The sequence below is a fragment of the Thamnophis elegans genome, chromosome 2, assembly GCF_009769535.1.
Source record: "Thamnophis elegans isolate rThaEle1 chromosome 2, rThaEle1.pri, whole genome shotgun sequence".
NCBI classification, from domain to species: Eukaryota; Metazoa; Chordata; class Lepidosauria; order Squamata; family Colubridae; genus Thamnophis; species Thamnophis elegans.
Window position 1 is genome coordinate 3,889,683 of NC_045542.1, and position 26,730 is coordinate 3,916,412.

At 42.2% G+C, this 26,730-nt stretch overlaps 1 protein-coding gene across 1 annotated transcript; it reads right to left on the reverse strand.

The window, feature by feature from the left end:
- Positions 1-11,768: 11,768 nt before the first annotated feature.
- MISP3 (MISP family member 3) lies at positions 11,769-26,066 on the reverse strand. The gene is made up of 3 exons (XM_032210564.1): positions 24,227-26,066; positions 20,849-20,928; positions 11,769-14,427 (listed from the first exon to the last, which is right to left on the reverse strand). The coding sequence occupies exons 1-3, from the start codon at positions 26,064-26,066 to the stop codon at positions 14,332-14,334; spliced, it is 2,016 nt and encodes a 671-aa protein (XP_032066455.1). The 3' UTR covers positions 11,769-14,331.
- Positions 26,067-26,730: the final 664 nt, after the last annotated feature.

Here is a 26,730-nt window from a genome sequence, read left to right on the forward strand (position 1 = left end):
TACACTAATGAAACAGCATAGGAAATAATAGAAAGTGTGGCAGGCCAAAAATCCTAAAAGGACCATAACTCTAAGGTCCCTTCCAACTGTGTTATTCTGTATATTCTATATTCTAAAGATTTCCCTGAGGGTGCTGGGTCTTACAAACAATCATTTCTCCTATTGTAAAGCTCTTGTTCCTGGTCAAATTCATTTCTCATTTCTCATTCTTGTTGGTCAAGGCCAAAAAGTCTGGGATATTCTTGATGCTTGTCAAAGTTTTCTTTGGCTGCAAATCCAAGACAAATAACATTATGGTGCAATCTGCTCCTCATGTAACAATTCCACGTAAGGAGAGCAACAGGAAAGCTCTCGTTCTGCAACAGTTTCTGTTTGTCATACATTCAGACCAGACAGAACACAGTGATAATTCAAAATTAGGTCTCCAATCAAGGTCAGAATATGTCCTCCTACATTTCACAGATAGGCTTCTGTCTTGGAAACCTGTTCTCACCCCATAATCCACATCTCAATACATCCATCCCAGCAACAAGTGATAAAGGGAAATTTCCAACCTCTGAAATGCTGTTCTGCCACATATAATAATTTATTCAAAGCTTGCTGCCCTAGCCTGCATTCATGAGCTATACAAAAGGCTGATGCTACTGTGTTTAATGCTGCCTTTACAAGGAAGAAGGCTTTCCAATACACTAGTAATAAAAATTCCCTTTTGACTTGCATTTATAAACTTACCTACTGTTCAAACACAGGTAACAGTCTTATCTTTGAAACAAGATATTGCCTATGGGGAGGAAGAATGCTGAACGTCGTAATAAAGAATTTCATGCCCCCGTTGTATGGCATTAGCCTTTTGGAGAGGAACAAGAAATAAAACAAGATACAATATATGGAATTTTATTTTGAGAACCAAGAATGTGCCTTTTCGTTCTCACCTCTTTTCTAGTTACATTCAACCCCACAAAAATAAAGATGTGCTTGGTGCCTTATGAATTAATTGGGTTTCAGTGCATTTAACCCACAATTGCTCCGTCTCTTATGAAACCCGTAGATTTTGAACATAGAGTTCCAATATTTCCAGAGCACGCCAGATTGTATACATTATGAATAAACATTTTGCCTCTTAATAACTAGATTCCCATAACACATGTAGCCAGTTACATAGTTATCCCAACTTTCTACGTTTTACAAGACACGCTGAAGTGTTGTAGGAAGTTATCACCCAGCCCTCTCCCAGAAAAAATGAAATATCCTAGGAAATATTGAAAAGGCAGAATATTTCTCTGGATGTGAAAAGAAAGAAACATGTTTTAAAAGACAGAATAGCTGCCTGCGGCTTCCTGCCCATCCCCACTTTGTCAATGAGCCATTAAAGCCTGAGTTAGTCCACTTTACATAACAAAGAGTTCTCCCCTTCAGCTCCAGGGGCATGGGATAAAAGCATGATAATATTGGCCCTTTACTCAACTGACCACATGGCATCTGAGAACTCAACCAAACCTGGATTCAAAACGCAGCCTAGAGAGTTGCCCCTGCATGGCCCATGGGAGTCTGACAACCAATCAGGAACAGGAAACAGAGAGGTGGGACTGAACAGGTTATAAAAAGCCTAGCCAGCCCCTCCCTCAGCCCTTCTCTTCTTCTCCACCAACATTGAAGCATGTGATCACCTTTTTTGCCTAGGACCTCAAGCCATGTGGTCCTGTCCACCATTAAAACCATCTTTCTAAGCAGCCTCCATGTCTCCAGTGTCTTTTTCCCCACTTGGAGCTGAACCCAAAAGGACATGATTTCTTCCAACAGTGTAAAACAGGAATACAGTAAAGGCTGTGCATGCAAGACAGGCTAAAATGTGCTTGGCAAGTTTCTGCTACAGTATGTCATGCAAAGTTAGAATCTGCACGCAGCTGAGGCTGCTGTTAAAGACTTGGCAGTCTTCAATAGTCAGGGTAGGCTTTGAGTAGACCCTTGTAAAGCTTCACAGTAAACAAGCTTATAAGTCCTAGGAGGACCAGGGAAACGCACATCACCCAAAGTCCAAGAAACTGCTGGAGTCATTACAAACCAGAAAAGCCCTTGAGAGCCTGTGTATGTGATGTAGCAGTTAAGATATTGGACATGGAGCATGGAGACTGTAGTTCCATTCGCCTTTGGGGATGGAAGCCAATGGGTGATCTTGGGCCAATCATTCTTTTCAGCAGGTTCTGCAACAAGACAGCTGACAAACAAAACTTTTATATGCATCACACATTGATGGCTTTGTTGTGTGAAATAGACAAGTGCAGTGCAAAAGAACAGACCTTACTACCAAGTGGGACAAAAGTTAAGATGAATGAATGAATGAATACATATATACAAATCCAGATATACGCAAATCTCTTCCTTAGGAGAACCAACATTCACAGAATAATAATCTATAATTTTGTCTTCCTTCCCCTTTTTTCCCTCACAAACTTCAAGGGTTTTTAACACTTCTGACAGTTTGCAATAATTGTGTATACTTTCAAGAAGTTAATCAAAAGAACGTATTTATAAAAGGCGTATGGAGAAAGAAGCTGCTTCTAGGAAAAAGCAAATGCTCAACTTTCAGCTTGTAGCAGAATTATCAAAGAAAGAGGTTATACCTACTGCACAAAGATTGTAGGATTCAACAAGATAGACCGGGGTACAAAAATAACAACTTTTCTCTCTCTCTCTCTACTGTGTGTTCCAGCTTACTACAATCAGTATAACCAGGATTTATTCTAAAAATTGCACTGTTAATTTCAGATAAATCTGCATTACAGCAGGTAGTAACCTACAAACATTTATTTTCACAGGTCTAGCAATGTTCTCTTCAATTTTGTGGCTCTGGCAGTGGGTCCTGTACCCTATAATATTCAATTAGAAGAATATTGCAGTTGCATTTTATTTGGGGTGTTTTTTTCCCAAACTACAACAGTAGCTACATCCAGATTTATAACGTCAATGTGTGTATTTGGAAGTTCATTCTTACATATATTTAATCAGAACTCCACAAAGTTTATTTCCACTATACTGGTTGAGTTCGGGAGAAATTATTTTACTGTTCTATGCTATTTCAGTTGCTATTCCATACAATCTGCTTTTCAATTGTCCTGATAAAAGAAATGTCCTTCTGGGTTCAGCTCCAAGTGGGGAAAAAGACACTGGAGACATGGAGGCTGCTTGGAAAGATGGTTGTCAGACTCTTATGGGGGCCATGCAGGGGCAACTCTCTAGGCTGCGTTTTGAATCCAGGTTTACTTGAGCTCTCAGATGCCATGTGGTGAGTTGTGGCCAATATTATCATGCTTTAATTCCATCCCCCTGGAGCTGAAGTGGAGAAGCCTTTATTATATAAAGTGGACTAGCTTGGCCTTCTTAATGGCCCATTGACAAAGTGGGGATGGGCAGGAAGCTACAGGCAGCTATTCTGTCTTTTAAAACATGTTTCTTTCTTTTCATATCCAGAGAAATATCCTGCCTTTTCAATATTTCCTAGGATATTTCATTTTTCTGGGAGAGGGCTGGGGGATAACTTCCCACAGTCCTTATGATTCCTCTGAAAAGACAGGATTTTACCTAACTTCACAAAGTTCCTTGTCAAATTATCTTCTTGAGTCCTCAATCAGTACTCAACACTCAATGTTCTCTAACCCCATTGCTACTCGGCATTCTTTAGCACACAGTGGCAGAACAAATATCCGGATAACAGAAGGAGAAGTCAAATAACATTTTCACTACTTTCCCAGAGCAAATTCAGAGTAGAAATTGGATACCGCAATAATTTGTCACTGCTGTTGGAAATTTCGTAAGAGCCTTAAATTGAAAATCAATTCGTAGAAATAATTACTGGAAATATTTCTAATTAATCCCTGATATCTTAGCAATGTTGTTTAAATGGGCAGTATGGAAAAATGACTTTTATCTGTATACTTTTGGACCTGTGGCACAAAGGTTATAGATTACTTCTGTACGCAGAGCATTGGAATGTTTTTATATTGAGTAACTGAAACGGTTTCTGTCCAGATGAATATATCGCATCACCCTGGGAATTAGTTCTGAAAGCAGTTATCTCTTCAGAGAACGCTCATCAAATCATTCCTTGAATGGAATCAGCCCAACTCATTTCAATTTTTTTTCATTTTATTATATTTATATGCCGCCCTTTTCCCCCGAAGGGGACTCAGGGCGGCTAACAAATCAAATCAGGGAAGGGGGAGTACAGACAAAAAATAAAAAACGAAACATAACAATACATAATTTGAAAACACACAACAGTCATACCATTCGAGATGGGGGCAACAGCTCTTTAGCCCCAGGCCTGTCGGAACAGCCAGGTTTTAACGGCTTTGTGGAAGGCCTGGAGGGTGGTGAGGGTTCAAATCTCCACGGGGAGTTCGTTCCAAAGGGTCGGAGCAGCCACAGAGAAGGCTCTCCTCTGGGTAGTTGCCAGTCGACACTGGCCGGCGAATGGAATTCGGAGGAGGCCTAATCTGTGGGATCTAATCGGTCTAATGGAGGTGATTGGCAGCAGGCGGTCTCTCAAGTACCCAGGTCCAATACCATGAAGGGCTTTATAAGTGACGACTAGCGCCTTGAAGCGTATCCGAAGACCAATAGGCAGCCAGTGCAGCTCTCAGAGGATAGGTGTTACATGGGTGAACCGAGGTGCACCCACAATCGCTCGCGCGGCTGCATTCTGGACAAGCTGAAGTCTCCGAATGCTCTTCAAGGGCTGCCCCATGTAGAGCACGTTGCAGTAATCCAGTCTAGAGGTCACAACTGCATTGATAGGTAATTAATATAAGAACGCAATGTGTCAGCTTTGTGTGTCATGTGCTTTTCAAATATATATTGCCAGTATTGCAAAATAAATAAATAATAATAATTAAGCAAAGAGAAGTTGGTAAAAAGACTTTTAGTACTGTATTTATTTTTAATATGGTGTTTTGTTTTAGATAGTCTGTTCTTTTAGCGAGAGAAATACTGTATGGGAGATACCATCAATATTTTGTTGTTGCTTTGCTGCACTGCCACTGCCCCAGACTAATGTGGCTGCTAGAAATTATTAAAACAATGATAAATGAATCTGGATTTTTAAAGCTTTGTGTATGAAGTTGTATAAAATTATGAAGTTGCGCAATGATGACTGTCCATATATCTCAAGGTGGTGCCCTCTGAAAGTGTTGGAGTGAATCTCCCATCAGCCCACATCAGAATTGACAGCGCTGACTGTTGTGTTGATGAAATAAATGTCCTTCTGGGTTCGGCTCCAAGTGGGGGGAAAGACACTGGAGACACGGAGGCTGCTTGGAAAGATGGTTTATTGGTGGACAGGACCACGTGGCTTGAGCCCTGAACAGAAAAGGTGATCACATGCTTCAATGTTGGTGGAGAAAAGAGAAGGAAGGACTGAGATGCTGAGTCCCTGGTTTTATGCCCTCTCTGGCCTTTGACCTTGACCTTGTATTCTGATTGGTTGTCAGACTCCCATGGAGCCATGCAGGGCCAACTCTCTAGGCTGCGTTTTGAATCCAGGTTTGGTTGAGTTCTCAGATGCCATGTGGTCAGTTGAGTAAAGGGCCAATATTATCATGCCTTAATCCCATCCCCCTGGAGCTGAAGTGGAGAAGTCTTTATTATGTAAAGGGACTAGCTTGGCCTTCTTAATGGCCCATTGACAAACTGGGGATGGGCAGGAAGCTACAGGCAGCTATTCTGTCTTTTAAAACATGTTTCTTTCTTTTCACATCCAGAGAAACATTCTGCCTTTTCAATATTTCCTAGGATATTTCATTTTTTCTGGGAGAGGGCTGGGTGATAACTTCCTACAGTGTCCAAGTAAAATATCAGCTTTGGATAATGTAGAGCTTTGTCCCAAATAATCACCTCAAAAAATATAAGACAGCCCTTCTTTAGCACTAATATAGGTAGTCCTCATCTTACAACAATTCGTTTAGCAACCATTTGAAGTTTCACAGCACCAAAAGAACTGGCCTAGAACTTGTTCTCACACTTATAACCATCACTGTATCCCTCACGGTCACATCATTGTGATTTGGGTGTGCGGCAACCAGCATGTATTTACGATGGTTGCCAGCTGGGTTTAGATGAACAAAGTCATTGGGGGAAGCTGGATTTACTTAATGGACATAGGAAAAAGGATGTAAAATTGGGCATTACTCACTTAACAACTGTATCCCTTACTTCTAGAAGTTCTGTTTCCAGTTGTGGTTGTATGTTGAGAACTGCCAAAAAAAAGCTCTGGAGGACGAAAATGTAGACTCCAGCATCTCTGGCAAAATTGCTCTGCAAGAGACTTATCCTGGTGGCTCATTACAAAGTAGAGAAGTAGTAAATTGTCTTAAGCCAGCCTTGACAATGTTTGGCAAGGGGTGACTTGTCTTCATAACTCCATTCTTAGGCAATTTTTCTCCAATCTAATTGCCTCCAATTGGACTCCAACTGCAACATCTAGCCAGATTGAGAAAACTGTTCAAGGGTATGAATAATATCCAGAAACCTGTTGACTCCAAGAATTCTTCCTTTCCCTGCTTTGTTTGAAGAATATAATCAGGGTGATTGGTTAGAGAGTATATTCAGCTTTGCCTTACATTCTGGCACTTAGCAATAGCAGTTAGACTTATATACCACTTCATAGAGCTTTCAGCCCTCTCTAAGCGGTTTACAGAGTCAGCATATCGCCCCCACAGTCTGGGTCCTCATTTCACCCACCTCGGAAGGATGGAAGGCTGAGTCAACCTTGAGCCGGTGAGATTTGAACCGCCGAACTGCAGATAGCAGTCAGCTGAAGTAGCCTGCAGTACAGCACTCTAACCACTGCGCCACCTCGGCTCTTGTATGGGCAGGCTGTTTGTTCAATAGTATATTTATTACCCAAATTCCTAATGGGTCATAGTCTATGACATAACTTTGCCTCGGGAAGAAACACACCGTTTTGGCATAGTACTATAACTGCAAGTATAAAAATGACGACAGAATTACACAATTGCGGAGTTGGAAGGGGCCTTGTAGGTCCCCACTGCTGAATCTGGAGACCCTATACTATTCTGAACACATAGCTACCCAAGATCTTAAAACCTCCAGGGATGGTGTACCCACAACTCCTTGTGGCCAGCCATTCCACTGAATAATTGTTCTCATTCAGGAAATTTCTCCATAGTTTTAGATTGGATCTCTCTTTGATTAGCCTCCATCCAATTACCGTAGTTGTTGTTCTGCCCTTAGGTGCTTTGGAGAATAGGTGGGACCCCTCTTCTCTGTGACACCACCTCAAATATTGGAAGACTGCTATCATGTCACCTTAGCCTTTCTCTTCCTTAAACTAGACATACCCTAACAATTTTTTGTTTGCCATGTTAAAAGCATTGCTATTAAATAGCAATAGCAATAGCAGTTAGACTTATATACCGCTTCATAGGGCTTTCAGCCCTCTCTAAAGCGGTTTACAGAGTCAGCATATTGCCCCCACAGTCTGGGTCCTCATTTCACCCACCTCGGAAGGATGGAAGGCTGAGTCAACCCTGAGCCGGTGAGATTTGAACAGCCGAACTGCAGATAGCAGTCAGCTGAAGTGGCCTGCAGTGCTGCACTCTAACTGCTGCGCCACCCCAGCATCTTGGCCCCTCACATTGCTCACTCGTGAAAAAGGCTGTGTGTGTCTTCCAATGTCACTTCCATACATACATACATACACACACCAACAAGAATGGAATCGCTAAAGCTCTTTTCTGTGGCCTGCAGAATCTGTGCAGATTCTGTGCAGAAAAGTACCATATAATGATGGTGGAATTTGTCTAATTTCCAATGACGATCTAAAATTCATTGGGAATTGATCTGAGAAGGTGCTTAAGCCCAAGTCTAGATATATGGGGGAGGGGGGGGACACACCAAGAAAAAAGACCCACAATCTTATCTCTGCCTGTCCATCAACCATGAAAATCATCATGATTACAATCATCATGGTAGAAGGCATGATTTTTCTATATTAGAGAAAATATAAACATCCTCAACCAGTGATGGCGAACCTTTTGGTTGTGGGGTACCAAAAATGTGAAGGTGCACACGCGATAGCATGCGTGTGTGCTGGCACCAGAGGTGGGTTCCTACCAGTTCGCACCTATTCGGCAGAACCGGTGCGTCAAATCTACCGAACCGGTTAGAAGAGGTTCCACCAGTGGACCCGGAAAGCAGGCCACACCTACAGAAGAGGTTCCAAAAGTTTTTGAAACCCACCACTGGTCCTTGGATATGATTATTCTACACTATCATGCTCCTATTTATAAAACTCAGTGCCTCTGTGAAAGGTAAGGATGGCTACTGCGTTTGTGGTGCAATCAGAACATTGCGTGTGTTGAAGTTGTTTTAACGCAAACCAAAGATGCCTTTTCAAAAACAAGTTTACATCCTATTCTTATGCATGCCAGTGCTGTGTGTGAGGTAATTTAAGGTGGTTGTGACAAGTGTCATCAGCATCTTCATATCCGGTCACTTGGGCAGCAAGCCACTCCCACAAAGGAGGCCACACCCACAGAGTAGGTTCAAACAATTTTTGAAACTCACCACTGGCTGGCACCCATAATGCAAACCCTCATATGCACATGCGTGCACAAACCCACATACACACACACTCCCCCCACGCACGCCCCACTGCTCGCCTCCAAGCTGAGCTTGGTATTTCTTTTGGGGGACTGGGGGAGACCATTTTCACCCTCCCCAGGCTCCAGGAAGGCTTCTGGAGCCTGAGGACGGTGAAAAACAGTTTATTTGGAAATAAACTTCCGGTAGAGCCATTGGGCCTGTTTTTCACCCTCCCCAGGCTCCGGGGGCCTTCCCAAAGCTTGGGGAGGGCGAAAATTGTCTATGCTGGCCCTCCGGGAGGCCGAAAATCAGCTGGCCAGCATGTTCATGCACGCTGGAGCTGATGGCTCAAGTGCCAGCAGATATGGCTGGTGCCATAAGTTTATCATCATAGTCCTAAACATTATCAGTCCTGTTATACCCTTGTGCTATAATAAACTGGTCTTCTTTCTCTTCGTGTTAGTTTCTTTAGGCGAAATAAACTCCATACTGCTTGTAGCGCTGACAATTCCCTCCACCTGTCCCTGGATATATTTTTTTCCCTTATCTTTTTATTATTCCCATTAGTAAGTTACTAGAAGAAGGAACGGAGTTTAGCCCTTTCATCAAAAACTCCTGCTTTTCTTTTGCCAATTATTTTAATACTAAAATAAGTTACCGTATTTTATTTTAATAGTGAAATAAGTTACCGTATTTTATTTTAATAGTGAAATAAGTTACCGTATTTTATTTCAATAGTAAAATAAGTGGATTAGGCCTAGTAAAGGCTTACTGCACATTTTTATTTCCTGTTTTGTGAAGAAACACCTATCAGAACATTATGTTTATTCCCGCATTATTCTACAGGTGGAGTATATGTGTGTGTATGTGTGTGTATATATATATAGATAGATAGATAGATAGATATATAGATAGATAGATAGATAGATAGATAGATAGACAGACAGACAGAGATAGATAGAGATAGAGATAGAGATAGAGATGGATAGAGATAGAGATAGAGATATGTAGGTCTTTGGTTATTCAGGTTTTCTCCCGCGTAAAATTGGAAGTGTCTTGGCGACGTTTCGACGAAGTCTCATTCGTTATCTTCAGGCTTGTTTGCTCGGCTTCGTGCTTCCAGGAGCAAAATGGACATTGATGGACATTGCTCCTGGCAGCATGAAGCCGAGCAAACCAGCCTGAAGATGACGAATGAGACTTCGTCGAAACGTCGCCAAGACACTTCCAATTTTACGCAGGAGAAAACCCGAATAACCAAAGACCTACATACTAACACCTGTGAAAACCTCAGAAAACAAACAATATATATATATATATATATATATATATATATATATATATATATATATATATATATATATATATATTCATAAGACCACATCTGATTTATTTTAGCCATGTCGTGCATGCAAATTTGTTGGAGAAACCAATGAATGGTTAGTGGACAAAGAAGAAGGGGCAAGCAACACTGGCTTGATAACATCAAAACTGATCAAAGATGTATTATCCAACAACTGAAAGAAATTGTGCTTAATAGAATAGCATGAAGCACCCTTGCCTATAAAGTCGCCAAGAGATGGACATGACTTTACAATAACATCTATACTGTATGTAAGAGAAGAAAGGACATAGTCCCCACCCATTAGCATCTAGTGAAAGAGACTAGCGTCACATATGTCACAATGCCACGATTGAAATGTGGCAAATGTATAATTTGTGTCTGAAACAATTACATACTTTACATACTTTTAAGTTTGTAAAGATGAGTTGGGCTGGCTGGCATTTTTTTCCTACTGGTTCCCTACAGAGAGCATTGGTCCCTCCCTTCTCAGTCACCTACCGAACTTGCTCGGCTCCTAAAGCTGGCATACTACCCAGTTGAGTACACCCATGTTACACCTATCCTCCGCGAGCTGCACTGGCTCCCTATCGGTCTCCGAACGCGCTTCAAGGTGCTGGTTATCACCTTTAAAGCCCTACATGGCTTAGGACCCGGATATCTATGAGATTGTTTTCTGCCACATACCTCCCAACGGCCGATAAGATCACACAGGATGGGCCTTCTCCGGGTGCCGTCGACCAGACAATGTCATCTGGCGGCACCTCGGGGGAGAGCCTTCTCTGTAGCTGCCCCGGCCCTATGGAACGATCTACCCCCAGAGATCCGGACCCTCCCCACTCTCTCGACCTTCTGTAAGTCTACTAAAACTTGGCTATTCCGGCAGGCCTGGGGCTGTTGACCTCATGAATGAGGTCCAGCCCCGTCTAGATTGAGTGCATGATGTGTCTTTCTTAACCTGCTTCTCTTTTCTATTTTTAATCTTTTATTTTTTTAAAGATGTATGTCTGTAAGCCGCCCGGAGTCCTTCGGGATTGGGCGGCATATAAATTCATTAAACTTTTGTGGGAAGTTATCATCCAGCCCTCTCCCAGAAAAATGAAATATCCTAGGAAATATTGAAAAGGCAGAATATTTCTCTGGATGTGAAAAGAAAGAGACATGTTTTAAAAGACAGAGTAGTTGCCTATAGCTTTCTGCCCATCCCCAGCTAATGGGCCATTAAGATGGCCAGGCTAGCCCACTTTACATAATAAAGACTTCAGCAGCAGCTACAGAAAGGCATTATAATATTGGCCTTTTACTCAGGTCTCCACATGGCATCTGAGAATTCATACCTGGATTCAAAACAGCCTAGAGAGTAGCCCCCTGCATGGCCCCATGGGAGTCTGACAACCAATCAGAAAACATTTCTTACACAGGAACAGGAAACAGAGAGGTGGGACTAAACAGGTTATAAAAAGCCTAGCAAGCCCCTCCCTCAGCCCTTCTCTTCTTCTCCACCAACATTGAAGCATGTGATCACCTTTTCTGTTCAGGGCTCAAGCCACGTGGTCCTGTCCACCATTAAAACCATCTTTCCAAGCAGCCTCCATGTCTCCAGTGTCTTTTCCCCCACTTGGAGCTGAACCCAAAAGGACATTTCTTTCAACACTTTGAAACTTTGAACTTTGAGTTGGCGCTCTGCTGCACATTCCCTCTCACGCATTACTGCCATCAATTTAGGACAGGATCACCCTCTCCCCATGGTAGCTATAGCTCCCGTGATTGATACACTCTGAGCATTTCAAGATTTAACTCCCAGTGCTATTCTTGGCTCTCTCTCCAGAACACAGAGAACCAAGGAAGGGGATGGGGGTGGTGGGGGTAGAGAGAATAGGCTGGGAGATTCATTATTAGTATTAAAGGTTACAGTTGGTTATGATTTCTCAAAAAAAACTAAACAAACGAGAAGGAGTGGCAATCCTGGAGTTCAAGCATCCCACCTCCAACCTGTTAGCTCATTTCAGGCTGGAAAAGGCTTTTTTTCCCCATTTCTACGTTACAGAATGTCCTTTTATTTATTTAAACATTTACAGAATGCCAACTATCAAAGAGCGGTTTGCAAAACATACAGAGATCATACAGTCATTGTTTTATTCATTTAAAAGCCTGAGTTAAAAAAAACAAGAACTAATTTTACCAAAGGGAAGGAGTTTAGGAGGGAGTGCTGTGAAAAGTTTGGGTGTGGCTGCTGAGCTCCCCTGATAACAAGTGGTTCTAACAAAGGCTATTCTTTCACGTTGATTTTAAGAAGCGGTAGGGTTATAAATAGTAGGATAAATTCTTAAGAAACATTTACAGCAGTGTTTCCCAAAGGGTGGTCCGCGTACCCCCAGGGGTACGGGAAGAGTTTGGTGGGGGTACGCGTTGCACCGGAGTTTGGTGGGGTTCACGTGGGAATATCACAACAGGAGAAGATATCTTTAATGTTATGAATACATTTATGCAAGAGAACAAAATTGATTGGAATAGATGTGTTGGAATAAGCACGGATGGAGCAAAAAGTATGGTCGGAATTAAGAAAGGACAAGAATTCAAAATGTTGCTCCAAATGTCATACCCACACATTGTTGCATACACAGAGAGGCTTTGGCAACACGTAAGGTGCCCACTGATCTACAGAAAATTCTGGATGAAAGCGTGAAAATCATTAACTACATTTTTTAATGTAGTTATGAAGGGTACTCAGCGTTTTTTATGAGGGGTACTCAGTGTTACGAGAATTGTAGAAGGGGTACACATATGTCAAAAGTTTGGGAAACACTGATTTACAGCATTTTATATGGCACTGCTAAGAATAAATCTACTGGCTGAAAGGATGGCTTAGGGGTGGGAGGAGGAGGTTACTCTTTTTTTTTTTTTACTTGATCAAATACTGCCTCCAATACTCAGATCCCATAAAGGCATCAGAAGTGAGAAAAAGGTGTGGCAAGTGAAGAATCCGGTGAGTGTTTTAACCTGTGACCAAAACTCCGTTTCTATGAGATCAACTTGTACATATTTCTCAGCCACCTGTTGCTTCCTCATAAAAATGTGGTTTTATGAGTCAGACAGGTAAAGTTTCCTCTGCAAACCAAGCCTTTGTGGAGGACTCTCTCTCCAGCCAGATGAAATAGGATCCTTCCCCACCTTTTTAAGCTGGAGATGTTGACATAAGCATTTCTCTGTTGCCACAAAGCAGAAACACAGCCTAGGCATAATAGTCAAGGCAGAGGAAGTCCTCTGCCAGTCAGCTTTTATTGTGCATTAAATGCCCTGTTAATTCAATAAATCCCATTTACTTACAAAAGGAGGTGCTGTTATAGATTTAGCCCTTTAAATGACAGTTAATTAAGCAAGTTCACTCTTTCCCTTAAATGGCTTTTAGCTCTTTTAGCTTTTAGGGCCAAAGAAATAATTTTAAAGACCGGGATTCTTGCTGCGTTTATAAAAGCCCGGCAATTTGAGATTTCTCCTACCCAAAAATAATCTTTAATTTTTTTTAAAAAACGAACAGAAGCCAGCATCTCCTGTAAAACAAGCAACAAGAAGGGAGCTTTGCAAAGGTGTATGTATTTTGTTACGGTTTTTCCCCTATGAATTGGAGTAATATGAAGGTCTTGCTCCTACCATATGTTTTTGTGCTATATAAATACCCAAGGGCAAAACTCACATGCAACATGTTGAATAAGACAGAATCAGTCACACAGGAACTGGTAATCTAACACCTTTCTTTCCTGAGGATATCTATCCAGAGACATAATCAGCTCAGGGAGCCAACCATTTAATTGCCAAGCTCCCAAACCGAAAGGTAAATCCTCTGTCTTGTGTACCTAGACATCATCCAGGTAACCAGCTTTGCTCAGAGTGTACCTGCACATCCATGGATCTACTTGAAAAAAAAAATTGCATGTGGTGGGACCCTGTGGATCAAAACTATAAAATGTAGGGGGAAAAAGTTATGAATAGAAAGTGGTTTAAAGGAGACATTCAAAGTGTCCCTACATCAATGCAAACTAATAGCTGCGGTGCTTTGGAGTTTGGAGCATAACTTGATTTATCGATTGCTAAAACGATACCCATCTTTCTGCTTAGGTAAGCCCTCAGAACAGCTCACAGCCTAACCGTAGTCTTCCCTTCTTGCTCCAATCTAAATCTCAGAAGAAGGCAATCAAGCATAAGGATCTTTTCTGCTTATGATCACACTGATAATGCAGACAGGCATTTGGGACGTTTCGGTCAAATCAAAAGGCTGAATAGAAGGAGTGCATGATGGGAAAGATGCTTGCGCGGGGCACTCCTTGAGAAACCCTCGTGTATCTTATGAAAGGAGGTCAACCCATTGCTTCTTCAGGCTGTGGCAGCCCCTAATCCCGGTTCTCCTCATTGCCAATAGCTCCAGACTCCCAACGCTGGATTAAGGCACTTCTCTGGCGACGCAGGAGCCGAGGACTTCTTTCCACCTGTGGAGTTGAATGGGGAGAGAGAAAAAAAAGGGGGGAAACAGGAAGCAATGGTTCGTGAGGTTCAAAAAGCACATGAAAAAAATCAACTATGCAAACTAACTTGAGAGACCGCCTGCTGCCAATTACCTCCAATAGACCGATTAGATCCCACAGATTAGGCCTCCTCCGAATTCCATCCGCCGGCCAATGCCGACTGGCGACTACCCAGAGGAGAGCCTTCTCTGTGGCTGCTCCGACCCTCTGGAACGAACTCCCCGTGGAGATTCGAATCCTCACCACCCTCCAGGCCTTCTGCAAAGCCCTTAAAACCTGGCTGTTCCGACAAGCCTGGGGCTAAAGAGCTTTTGCCCCCCTCCTCGAATGGTATGGCTGTTGTGTGCTTTTAAATTGTGTATTGTTATGTTCGTCTTTTTTATCCCCCGTCTGTACCCCCTTCCCTGACTTGAATTGTGAGCCGCCCTGAGTCCCCTTCGGGGAAAAGGGCGGCATATAAATGTAATAAATCCAATCCAAATCCTAAATCCAAGTATGCTGTCATGATTAATTCAGAACAAAGAAAAGCACTCAGCATAATTTTTGCTATTAAGCTAATATTTGTTTTTCCCAACCTCCAAAGAACACAATTTGATTGCACTGTCAACATCAGTAGTTGCCCTTAATGGGCGATTATTATGATCCTTCCAACATAATTCAAAAGTTAATTCTAAAACGTATTAATTCATAAAACTTAATCACGTGCCTAATAGAACCTTTGTATGCTTTACTGCAAATTAAAGCTTTTTTCCTAGATCTGATCTTAAAGGGAAAAAAAAATTTCCAAATCATGCCACCTGAAATGCTACTGTAGTTTGGGAATCGTGGTTTCTATTGGACAGTTCCCCGTGACCCGTCAAAACCGCGGTAGACTAAAGCACGCCCGATTAAAGTGCATACGTGATGTCATCAGCAGCGCGACAAAAAAATTAAAAATAAATTAAAATAAAATTAAAATAAAATTAAAGCAAGCCGATTCACATAAAGGTAAGGGTTAGGGTTAGGGTTAGGTTAAGGGTTAGGGTTAGGTTTAGGGTTACGTTAAGCGTTAGGGTTAAGTTTAGGGTTAGGTTAAGGGTTAGCATTAGGTTTAGCGTTAGGTTAAGGGTTAGGTTTAGGGTTAGGTTTAGGGTTAGGTTTGGGGGGGTTAGGGTAAGGTTTTCGCTTTAATTTTAAATTTACCGCTCACAGCGCAATGTTTTCATCGCGCTGTGATGACGTCACGTACGCGCTTTCGTCGAGCGCGCTTTATTCTACCGCGGTTTTGTGGTGGAACCCAGTTCCCAAGTCTATGCAATGCATCGCTGCCTTGAGTTGCTTGCAAAAATAATGGCAAGAAAGAAAGAAAGAAAGAAAGAAAGAAAGAAAGAAAGAAAGAAAGAAAGAAAGAAAGAAAGAAAGAAAGAAAGAAATCTGAGGCATGTCTGGATTCAGTGGGTGCACATCACATTAAATGTATCAGGATTACTGCCTTAACACTTGAGGAAGAAATCCCATAGAGGATCTGGTTCTCCTTCTAACACAAATGGGAGCTGCGTATGTCATGCTTTCTCACATTACACAAAAAAGATCACATGCTTAAGGCCAAGTAAGTTTGTTCCTTCACAGTTACACTTTCAGGCAAGCTATTCAAAGTGGAGACCGGCATGGTGATTGATGAATATATGACAGTCTGAGCCTCACTCAATTTTATGCCATGATGTAAAGCACTTATGGACGAACGCTAGATTGTAATCTGCCAATGGACCACAGTTCACCTAATTTTTGATGATGAAACTTCTCACAGTTATTTCCTGACAAGATCATAGGTCACCTGCTCTGGCAAAGCTACATCAGCTTCCTTAAATTTTAGCAAAATTTAAGCTGCAAAGAGATTTATTGCTAATTTGTCTCTGACTTCCCTGACTGTAGGGACTAACCAGAGGTGGGTTCCTACCAGTTCGCACCTATTCGGTAGAACCAGTTCGTCAAATCTACTGAACCAGTTAGAAGAGGTTCCACCAGTGGACCCGGAAAGCAGGCCACACCTACAGAAGAGGTTCCAAAATTTTTTGAAACCCACCACTGGTGGGTGTGTAATGTCCCGCAGTTATCTACGCATTAATAATGATCTAGTAATATTTCTTTATACATTTTAGGGACCTTTCCTTACATAATTGGTGTTTTCTTTCATACTTTTGGATTTCTAATTTCTGTTTCCGTTAGTTGGCAATTGCTAAAACCAATCCCACATGAAAAAGTATTCAAAGCCTTCTTGATTTTAATTGTCAATTTATTTATTCCTGCACATTGTAATATTTATTCATTTACATATCTCTGTTTTTCCACTGTTGTGCAAACATAATTCCAGCAGCTGCTAACGTGTGTAAAATTAAATATATATTATACTCCCTTTCAAATAGCCAACAAAATATTTCTGGTTTTAATTCCATATCTTGCTTTACGACTGCTTCTAACCACTAACTTCTGAATAGCTACTTGGACCGACCTAAGTACTAATTCATAATTTCATATCCGGTCACATGGGTGGCAAGCCACTCCCACAAAGGAGGCCACACCCACAGAGTAGGTTCCAACAATTTTTGAAACCCACCACTGGGACTAACCCAGAGGGAGGCTCACCAAGAATTGACTAGATATAAGGCTTTCTTGGTGACCAACCTTGGACAATTCCCACTTTCTAAAATCAGAACTACTTCATTCTAGAATGGATTTGTTTAAGGACTGCAGCTGTACAGTCTAAAGATTAGGGTGTTATTTTATTTGACAGCATTTCTAACAGCCCCAGTGTAAAAAAAAAACACCCCCAGAAGTTTTATAAAATCTGTGATTGTTTTAATTAAATGGTTGCTCTTTTGCATTTTAAACATGAATCTCTGTTGGCTTGACTGAAATCAAACAGGATAGAGATATGTTAAATGAATAAATGAATAAATTCATTCCAAATTGTTCTAGCAAAGGCACAATTTTTAATCTTGTTCTCTAGTGCTGGTATAGCATGTGGCCATTTAGGGCACTTCCAGGCCAGGGTCCTCTTCTAGGAAAGAGGAGAGGTCCAGGCACGAAAGGGAAACACAAGTTAAACCCCATAGAAGCCCCTTCAATCTTGTAACACAGTGTTTCTCAACCTTGGCCACTTGAAGATGTCCGGACTTCAACTCCCAGAATTCCCCAGCCAGCGAATGGGGAATTCTGGGAGTTGAAGTCTGGACATCTTCAAGTGGCCAAGGTTGAGAAACACTGTTGTAACAGGTCAATTGCTTCCAACTGAAACTTTAGACAAAAAAATCCCGAGAGGCCACTGCTGTTGTTTTTAGATTATCTCAACAAAAGGACAAAAAGAAACTGAAGCATGTGAATTTCTTTCCAATATTTGCAACCACATGAGATTAGATATGAAAACTCCTAAGAATAATAGCTCAGCACTATTATTACAGTTTAATTATTATCCTGCTGCTATCAAGGACAAAGGAAACAAATGTAAATGTATTTGTAGCACAATGAGTACATTGAAAGAGTTTTGTTTAAAAGCGGGGGATCAGCATTCCCCCCCCCCCCACCCACTGTTTAAAAAGGGCAGCAAGAGGGTTTTGTGTTCTGCAGAAATGCACTCAGGTCCTTTTTTTGTGAGAATGGTTTGTGCAAGACATTCTCTCGTACAACTGTCTCTGCAAGAGATAAGAATGTGACAAAGTTGAGCCACTTTTTGTACGATAAACTATAGCTATTAGTAGACATAAATCAGGTACCATACCAGAGGTGGGTTCCTACCAGTTCGCACCTGTTCGATAGAACCGGTTCGTCAAATCTATCGAACCGGTTAGAAGAGGTTCCACCAGTGGACCCGGAAAGCAGGCCACACCTACAGAAGAGCTTCCAAATGTTTTTGAAACCCACCACTGCCACACAAACACAGAGACTCACACTGAGAGAGAAAGAGAAAGAGAAAGAAAGAAAGAAAGAAAAAAAGAAAAAGGAAAGAAAAAGTGTGAGAGAGAGATGAAAGAAAAAAAGGAAAAAGGGACAGAGAGACAAAAGGAAGGAGAGAGAGGGGGGGGGGAGAAAACACATGGGCGGCAAGCCCCTCCCACAAAGGAGGACACACCCACAGAGTAGGTTCGAAAATTTTTTGAAACCCACCACACACACACACACACACACACACACACACAGACTCACACAGAGAGAGAGAAAGAGAAAGAAAGAAATAAAGAAAAAAAGAAAAAGGAAAGAAAAAGTGAGAGAGAGAGATGAAAGAAAGGAAAAAGGGACAGAGAGACAAAAGGAAGGGGAGAGAGAGAGAGAGAGAGAGAGAGAGAGAGAGAGAGAGAGAGAGAGAGAACACATGGCCGGCAAGCCACTCCCACAAATGAGGCCACACCCACAGAGTAGGTTCAAAAAACTTTTGAAACCCACCACTGTACCATACCATTCTCGTCTCTTTTGAAGAGGTATGTGGAACAGAAGGACCTGAATAGTGCACTTTCCGACATATTATTGAAGAGCTGAATTTTCAGGAGCCTCCCTTTAAGCATGTTCACTCATACAATAGCTGCATTTTATCACATAAAAGGCGAATGGCTCAGTTTTCTCTATCACCTTCTATATTCATTTTATTTACCAAATAAATAAAATAAACCACTCGTCTCACCTAAGTGACTTTAGGTGGTTTGCAAATGAAAACCATAAAAAGAAACATAGTTAGAAACAATATTAAAAAACAGTTTAAAAACGTTAAAAATTAAGAATGACAAAAGTTTAAAAAAAATGGGGAGGGACTAGCCCAACCAACCAGCCAATCCCAGGATTGCATGCTTAGACTCCCATGCCAATTGATCATTAATCAATCAATCAATCAATCAATTAATTCATCCATCCATTCATTCATTCACTCATGCAGACATACAGAGATAAATTCATTCAAGCGCCATCCATACTTATCACACCATGACATAAAATAGGGCTAGGCTAATCATAGACATCCTTAGCAAACGCCTCAAATATTTCAAAGCAAATTTCAGAGTCTGATCTTTGCAAAGGGGCAGATTCTTGGCAAAACTACAATCCTGCCACTGCTTCTGTCAGATGCAATAAAGTTCTGGGAGAAAGACCATGGGGAGGGATGCATGACTGCAAAAAAGCAAATCAAAGCTACCAGGGATGAATAGCGAGCTGGCCCTTATCGTTATTTTAAATAGTTTATTCAGGAAATACAAAGCTTTGAAACAGCAGAACAAGTTACAAGAACAAGAAAGTTTCTTTTCTCCAAAGGATAAGGAACCACAGTGTTAACTATGAGGAAGATGGCAAAGAGAAGGAACAAGGAGGAGGCAAAACAATGGGAATATTTTGCATCCATAGTATTTATATACTTTGCGAATCAGATAATTCTAGGTTCAGCATCTCCAATTCCGCCAGGAAAACTTGCTATAGAGTAGAGCAGCCTCGTCTTTCAACTTTAATATTCCTAGGTGTATGTTGATTGCAAAAATACCGCTGTCCTGCTTGGAAGTGGAGGGAGTCATAAGTTAGAGATAATAGAAAACCTATAATTTAGGACTGTTGGTAATTTAGGACTGTTGGTTTTTCTACAACACAGCATGATCCATATAATAAAAGTGGATGGGATCAAACTGTTCATTACCAAAATAATTTCTCTAAATCATTTTGGATTGGGTTGGAAGAAAAGCTAAAAACCTTGGTCTTGTTTGAGGCCACAGAATGAATGTTGGAACTTCTCATTATCCTTGTATTTTTTGGGCCCTTGTTACAAGCCATTCGACTGAGGAAGGGGCAGCTTGAAAATAGAGAAAGGCTCTAAGAACCTGAATTTTGACCTGTACCAAGATATATTCCTGAGAGGAGAGCCTTAAGGCCCTATGAAATGTGAGGAACTGGATGGAATATGTTGAGCCATGGTTAACATCTCCTGCAAGTTTTCTCCCTTTTTAACTCGCCTTTCACTACTGTAAGTGCTTTAAGAATGATGAGTACCACCCTCATTAATAGGATTAAAAAAAAACACGTGATAAATAAAGATGGTGGGAAAACACATGGGAAGGTTTGGAAAAGAAACAAGACAAAATTTTCTGGATGTTCTAAAATAAATCCATGAATGAGACAGGAGGATTATGCCCCACATTCGTACAGGATCATAGTTTTATCCCTCCACCCCATCTCTCTCTCTCTCTCTCTCTCTCTCTCTTTCTCTTTCTTTCTTTCTTTCTTTCTTTCTTTCTCTCTCTCTCTTTCTCTCTCTCTCTCTCACACACACACACACACACACACACACACGACTGCTAAGAGCTTAGTATATCTAGCTTTGTTCCATAAACGTGTCACTGCTATGTGACATAAGAAAAATTGTGGCTACTCTGATTGTTACCTGGTGGCCATTCACCTGAACGTTCTCTGCAGTGCTTGGAGGGGGCCAAGTGACCTCCAGTTTCTTGTAGGAAGGTCTCTCTGCAAAGAAAGAAAAAGGAAGCCAAATTAGTCTTAGGAGCTACGCAGTCTTGTTAGCAAGGGAATACTTCGGTGGTCATTCCCCCAACTAGCAGCTTACAGCCACTTCTAGAATCATTCGTCCATCATTATGTCAAAACAACAACAACAACAATAACAACAACAACAACAGTCAATTGCAGCTTTACTTGGAACAGCTTACATCTTGAGCCGAGGTGGCGCAGTGGTTAAATGCAGCACTGCAGGCCACTTCAGCTGACTGCAGTTCTACAGTTCGGCTGTTCTAATCTCACCGGCTCAAGGTTGACTCAGCCTTCCATCCTTGCGAGGTGGGTGAAATGAGGACCCAGACTGTGAGGGCGATATGCTGACTCTGTAAACCGCTTAGAGAGGGCTGAAAGCCCTATGAAGCGGTATATAAGTCTAACTGCTATTGCTGTTGCTATCTGCAACACTATCAAACATCCAGATCTGCCTATCCCAGGTCTTTGGAAGGACTTGACTGTGTGGCTAGACAAAAATGTCAAATCCAGTCTGGCTGAGTGTGTGATGAACCATAAATCATGTCAACAATGGCTGTGTGATACTATGAAGGTTTTACAAGTCAACAGTGGAGAAATTGCTTGAGCATTTACAGAGCTGAGCTCTTTTTCTCATGCTTAAAGGAGTCAATAACAGGGAAGGGCTTTAAATCCAGATAGTCGCTGGGTTCACACACATACATTTAAACTTGGTTGAGTAAATTATTTACAATTGGCAGGGCCCATACTGTACATCATGTTTAAAAAAACCTACAGATTACAAGCCATGATGACTGGGTTTGCATAGTACATTAAATCCCAAGATACTTTATGGCTAGCCATAATATAAAGAATGAGGACAGCATGGCTGAGCACTACCACAGACAAATCAGAAATGGATCCTTCTTCCTCCGTGTGTTTCTGCCACATTTCTTCTATGAGTTCCACACCCCTTTTGAGAATATATTCAAAGCCATAAACATTCACACCCAGCTTTCCCTTTCAGTCTCGCCTCTGTTAAAGTTCAACTCAGTGTTTGCTATAACACCCTAGAAACCTGTTTCCACCCTCTGGATACATATGCCTTGTCTGCTGAATGCCAAATTCTCATGCTATATTTCACTCTATATCAGCTGATAGGTAAATAGATAACCTTTATTGTCATTTTTTTACTGTGGGCACACCGGCATGAAATTCTGTTGTCTGCTCTCAAAAGTGTACACGTACATAGCACACATGTACACATGCTATGCACACACACAACCACACACACAGACAAAATACATTTATAATACAGATAGACTGATGGTTACAAGATCAACAGATTATAATAAAGGGATTTGAACACATTTTGTCCAACATTCTCTTATCACTGCATCACATTAGCCGGCAAGCAGTGGGACATCCAGAGATCAACCACAGTCCATTCAACATTCTTAAGCCATAGGAATTAGCAGAGGGATGTTAGGAAGGAGTGTTAAAAACATGTGTCACTACAATATTAAGGCCTACTTTTCACACGTCCTTAACTATTCAGCCCTCTTGACAGGACCTTATGGGAGTTGAAGGCAAAACCCTTGGATGGACCAGATTTTGTCTCCCCTGGTTTCCTTTACATCATTAGCTCATTTTATCATGTTGAAATGAGGAGGAATCAGAATGCACTGCTATCTTTAGGATGAGCAGTGTATGAAAAAGCTAGCGGCAAACAGACTGAATCAAGATTAAAAACAGAATTCAGTGTAGCGCTGTATGACAGCACAGTTTTCCTCTTTCTTTCTTCGAGCTTGATAAAAATGGCATAAAAGAGGGTCCAGAATCTTTTCCCCAAACATACTTTCGTCCTCAGGTTTCTGTCCCTTCCCAATTTGCTTTTTTTAAAAAAAAAAATATCCCAGACCGAGCAGCAATTTCAAGGTCATTCAGTGAGACCATATTGCAAGGTGATTTAACTGACCAGATAAAGCGTTTTTGATCCCTTGACCCCCAACAAACTAATCTCAGAATGAGTGGATTTCAGAAGAGGCCTTCAAACAAGAGAGCAAATATACATCTGGATTTGCATGCCTCTCTTGGATGCCCAGAAGCCTCCAAAAAGCACAGAATGCTAATAAAAGCAAACCAAAGATTTGCCTACTATTCAAGAATGGACATTGAAAGTAACAAACCTAGCTGAGATGGCTAAAATATCAGCATATCTTAAGGACCACTCAAATGAGAGATATAAACTGGAGTGGAGAAGATGGATTGATTATACTCAAAATAAATACGGGACTGAGAAATTTCAGATAGCTTATGATTAAAGAAACTAGGATGATATAAATTGTTTAGAGCTAGCCTAGCAAGGAGGAGTTAAAGCTCAAGTGTAAGATGTTATTAACTTCTTTTAAAGTTTATTTTAGAATGTTTTTGTTAAAGATTTATACCCTGTATTGGTTCTGGGAAGTCGGGGTGGGAGGCTGGGGGGGATTTGAGTGGGCAGGGTGGGGGGAGGGAAGTAAATATTTGTAAAAGTTTGTTTTTTAAAATTTTGATTAAAAAAAAACATACGGTAATTGTTTCCCAGCTTACATACAGATTTGTGCTGCTTCTAAAAAGTGATGGCTTTATCCATCAATCGATGTAATTTCCCCTTAGAAGTCATCTAGCCAATCTTTCCCAAGCAGCTGCTCTCCTACAAATAAATGGGGAATTCTTGGAGATATAATCTCAACACATCTCAAGGTCCTCAGAATAGAGAAAACCGATCAAAGTTGGCTATTATAACTGTCGTTTAATTCCAGTTTGTTCAGTTATGATCTGTTCCTGAAGAAACTCAAGGTTGACTCAGCCTTCCATCCTTCCGAGGTGGGTGAAATGAGGACCCAGACTGTGGGGGGGGCAATATGCTGACTCTGTAAACCGCTTAGAGAGGGCTGAAAGCCCTATGAAGCGGTATATAAGTCTAACTGCTATTGCTATTGCTAACTTTCTTTGAGGTTTTTTTTCTTGCCCCTCTATTTCACCCAAATTCTTTTTGTTTTCCCTTTTAATTATTTTAATAAAGTCCTGTCCAAGATGCCATTATCCAAATGGGCTACATATATCCTGCCTGGGATAATGGGAGCCTTGTAGTCCATTTGAATGACAACAGTTTGGGGAAAAAAACTGTTTTGGGGAAACTGAAGAGAGGGATTTGAAAAAGGATGAACCCACTTGCTTTGATTCCTCAGAGCCAAGCAGGTGGTCCTTTTTGAGTCTTCTCTTCACCCCATCTTTCCCCTACCAATAGTACTTACCTTGTAGAGAGGGAACCTCCTCGGCTTCATTGGAGTCTTCTGCTGGGTGGCAAGGCAATGATGAGCCATACAGGGCGAGCCTCTGCCTTTGCAGCTCCTGTTCTCGTTCCTGGACTTCCCGGACCTCCTGATCCAAGAGAGACTGAGGGCTTTTGGCACGCAAGGAGAAGAAGGGACTAGCCGAAGAGGCTCTCCCTGGCGAATGCTGCTTTGGTTCTGCTGAAACACCAGAGTCCAGGATGATCACATTGGACATCCGATTGACCTCACCAAAAGGGGGCCGCCTTGGATTTTCTGTGCAGCTGCTGCTGCTGCTGTTATGCACTGTCTTTTTGAAGTCCGGTGTCTCAGGGTGAGACTGCTGCTCAAAAATCATCTTCTTCTCCTGCAGTTCCTTGGGCGTACCACGGTCGTAGGTGCCTCTCACCTTGCCCAACTGCACCAGGTCCTCTTCACGCCGACACTCCCGCTGAATCTCCCTCTGCATCTGGACACCAGCCCACTGACGCTCCTTCTCCTTCGGCTTCATGGAGGACGCCATGCCTTGGTTCAAGATGGGCTTGATGCACACTTCCACATATTCCTGGGTACCTCGAAAACTACCCAGGCCTCTCTCCCTTCGCAGGAGTTCTTCCCTTTCCAGATGGACACGGATCTCCCGCTCAATCGGGGTCTCGGCGGTGTGAGAAGGGTTCTCGGGCTCATCGGCATTATTTCCCATCAGGTCTGCGGGGCAACCTGATTCTTCAGTCACCAAGCGTTCCTTAGCGGGAGGTGCAGTGAGAGTTGGATGTTCTGGGCTCACCAGATCCCTGGTACCGGTGGGGTCTGAAGCATCAAGAAGTAATCCCTTCCTGGGTGTTGGATTTGAGCCAGAATGCTCCGTAGCAATATCTAACCCGTTAGCTAAAGAGGCATCAGCTGAACCTTGAGAGTCTGCTCTGTTCCTGGTATCTAGCAGATCTTCAACACTGGCTAAAACCATTGCGCCAGCTGCCTCTTTGGGACAAGTTGGATCACTTGTACCCGTCAGGCTTTGAGAGTCAGGAAATGCTTCGTCCAGTTTGTTGGCACCAGTCAGATTCTCTGCTTCTTCTGGTTGGCTGGTATTTTCTCCAGGCTCAGAGTCTCTGGTCGCTTCGTTTTGCCTCTCAGATTCCAGCACAGACTCTGCTCCAACCTCACCCTGGGACTGATTATTATTGCCGGCTCCTCTTGACTGCGGAATAGCCAATCCTTCCTTGTCTTGCCTGTCACATACCGGAGCCAGGCCCTTATGGGCAGGATTGGTTGCCACAGGAGACCGTGCCGGCTGTTTCGGAGGTAGAGTGTCACAACCTGTGCCGGGTGCCCTCTGCTGGCAGCAGAAGTCACCATCTAGCTGGGGGTTTGCTAATGGCAGGGAAGGTGAATTTGGACGGCGGGAAGAATCTTGGGTGACCTGCTCATCGGTTGCCTGAGGATTATCTTCCAAGGCTTTTCTCAAAAACTGCCCATCGGCATGACCCTGGCTGTCTTCTGAAGCTAAAAGTAACTGGTCATCCTCTCTATTGGGCGTTAGTTCTTCGTTACCTGTTTCTGTAACTTTCTGGCAGCTTGGCTTTATTGGTTCATGAATGTTGGTAGGATGAGATGTTCCCTGAAGTTCATCTGTCAAATCAAAATCAGAATGACTGGAGATAAGACACTCTCCCTCCCCTGTTTGGTTTTGGCACTTGGTCTCCAGACACAACAAGTCGAGAGATTTAGGTGAAGTGAGACCTTCGCTTCTCTCTTCACGGGTAGGGATTTGTTTGAGGCTCCTGGGAAGTTCTGCTTTCTCTGATGAATCTGGATACATGTCAAAAGAATGATCTGCAGTGTCATCTTCTATCCTTTGGTCTGGCTGATCAGGGATGTCATTGGGAGTCTGTTGCGCTGAAGCAATATCTGAAATAGTTCCATCATATACACGAGGGTTCTTTTCAGCCTCTCGGACACATTCCAAAGGTTTCAGGAAGTCAGTAGGCACAACGGGAACTTTATCAGAGCAGTGATACGGCTTGCTCTCCACTCCTTCGACCTCTTGCACTGAGGTTCCATTTGAGTGCTTGGATTCTGGGAAAACATTTAAAACATTGTCACGACACTCAAGACAGCTGCCAGTCTCTCCTTGTGCCAGCTGACCTGGGGTACTTTCTTCTTTCTGCTGCTCCGAGCAGACATTTGGCATCTTGATCTGGCATCTATCCTCTAGTTGGTTGCAGGCAGGTGCCATATTCATTCCTTGTGAAAGCATCTCTGGAGATGAGGGGGCATTCTCCGCAGGGGCATCCTTTTGATTTAAGTTGGATAATGCTTCTAGTGTGGTTTTTTTGGCGATGAGATTGTTGCCATCTTCAAGTGAGGGTATCAATGGATTACTGGGTTCAGGGGTTATGGAAACATCCTTGACCACGTCCTTGGTCCCCACCATCTGCCTGAATTCATCCACTTCCAAGCTCTCCTTTTTGCTGCGCTCCAGC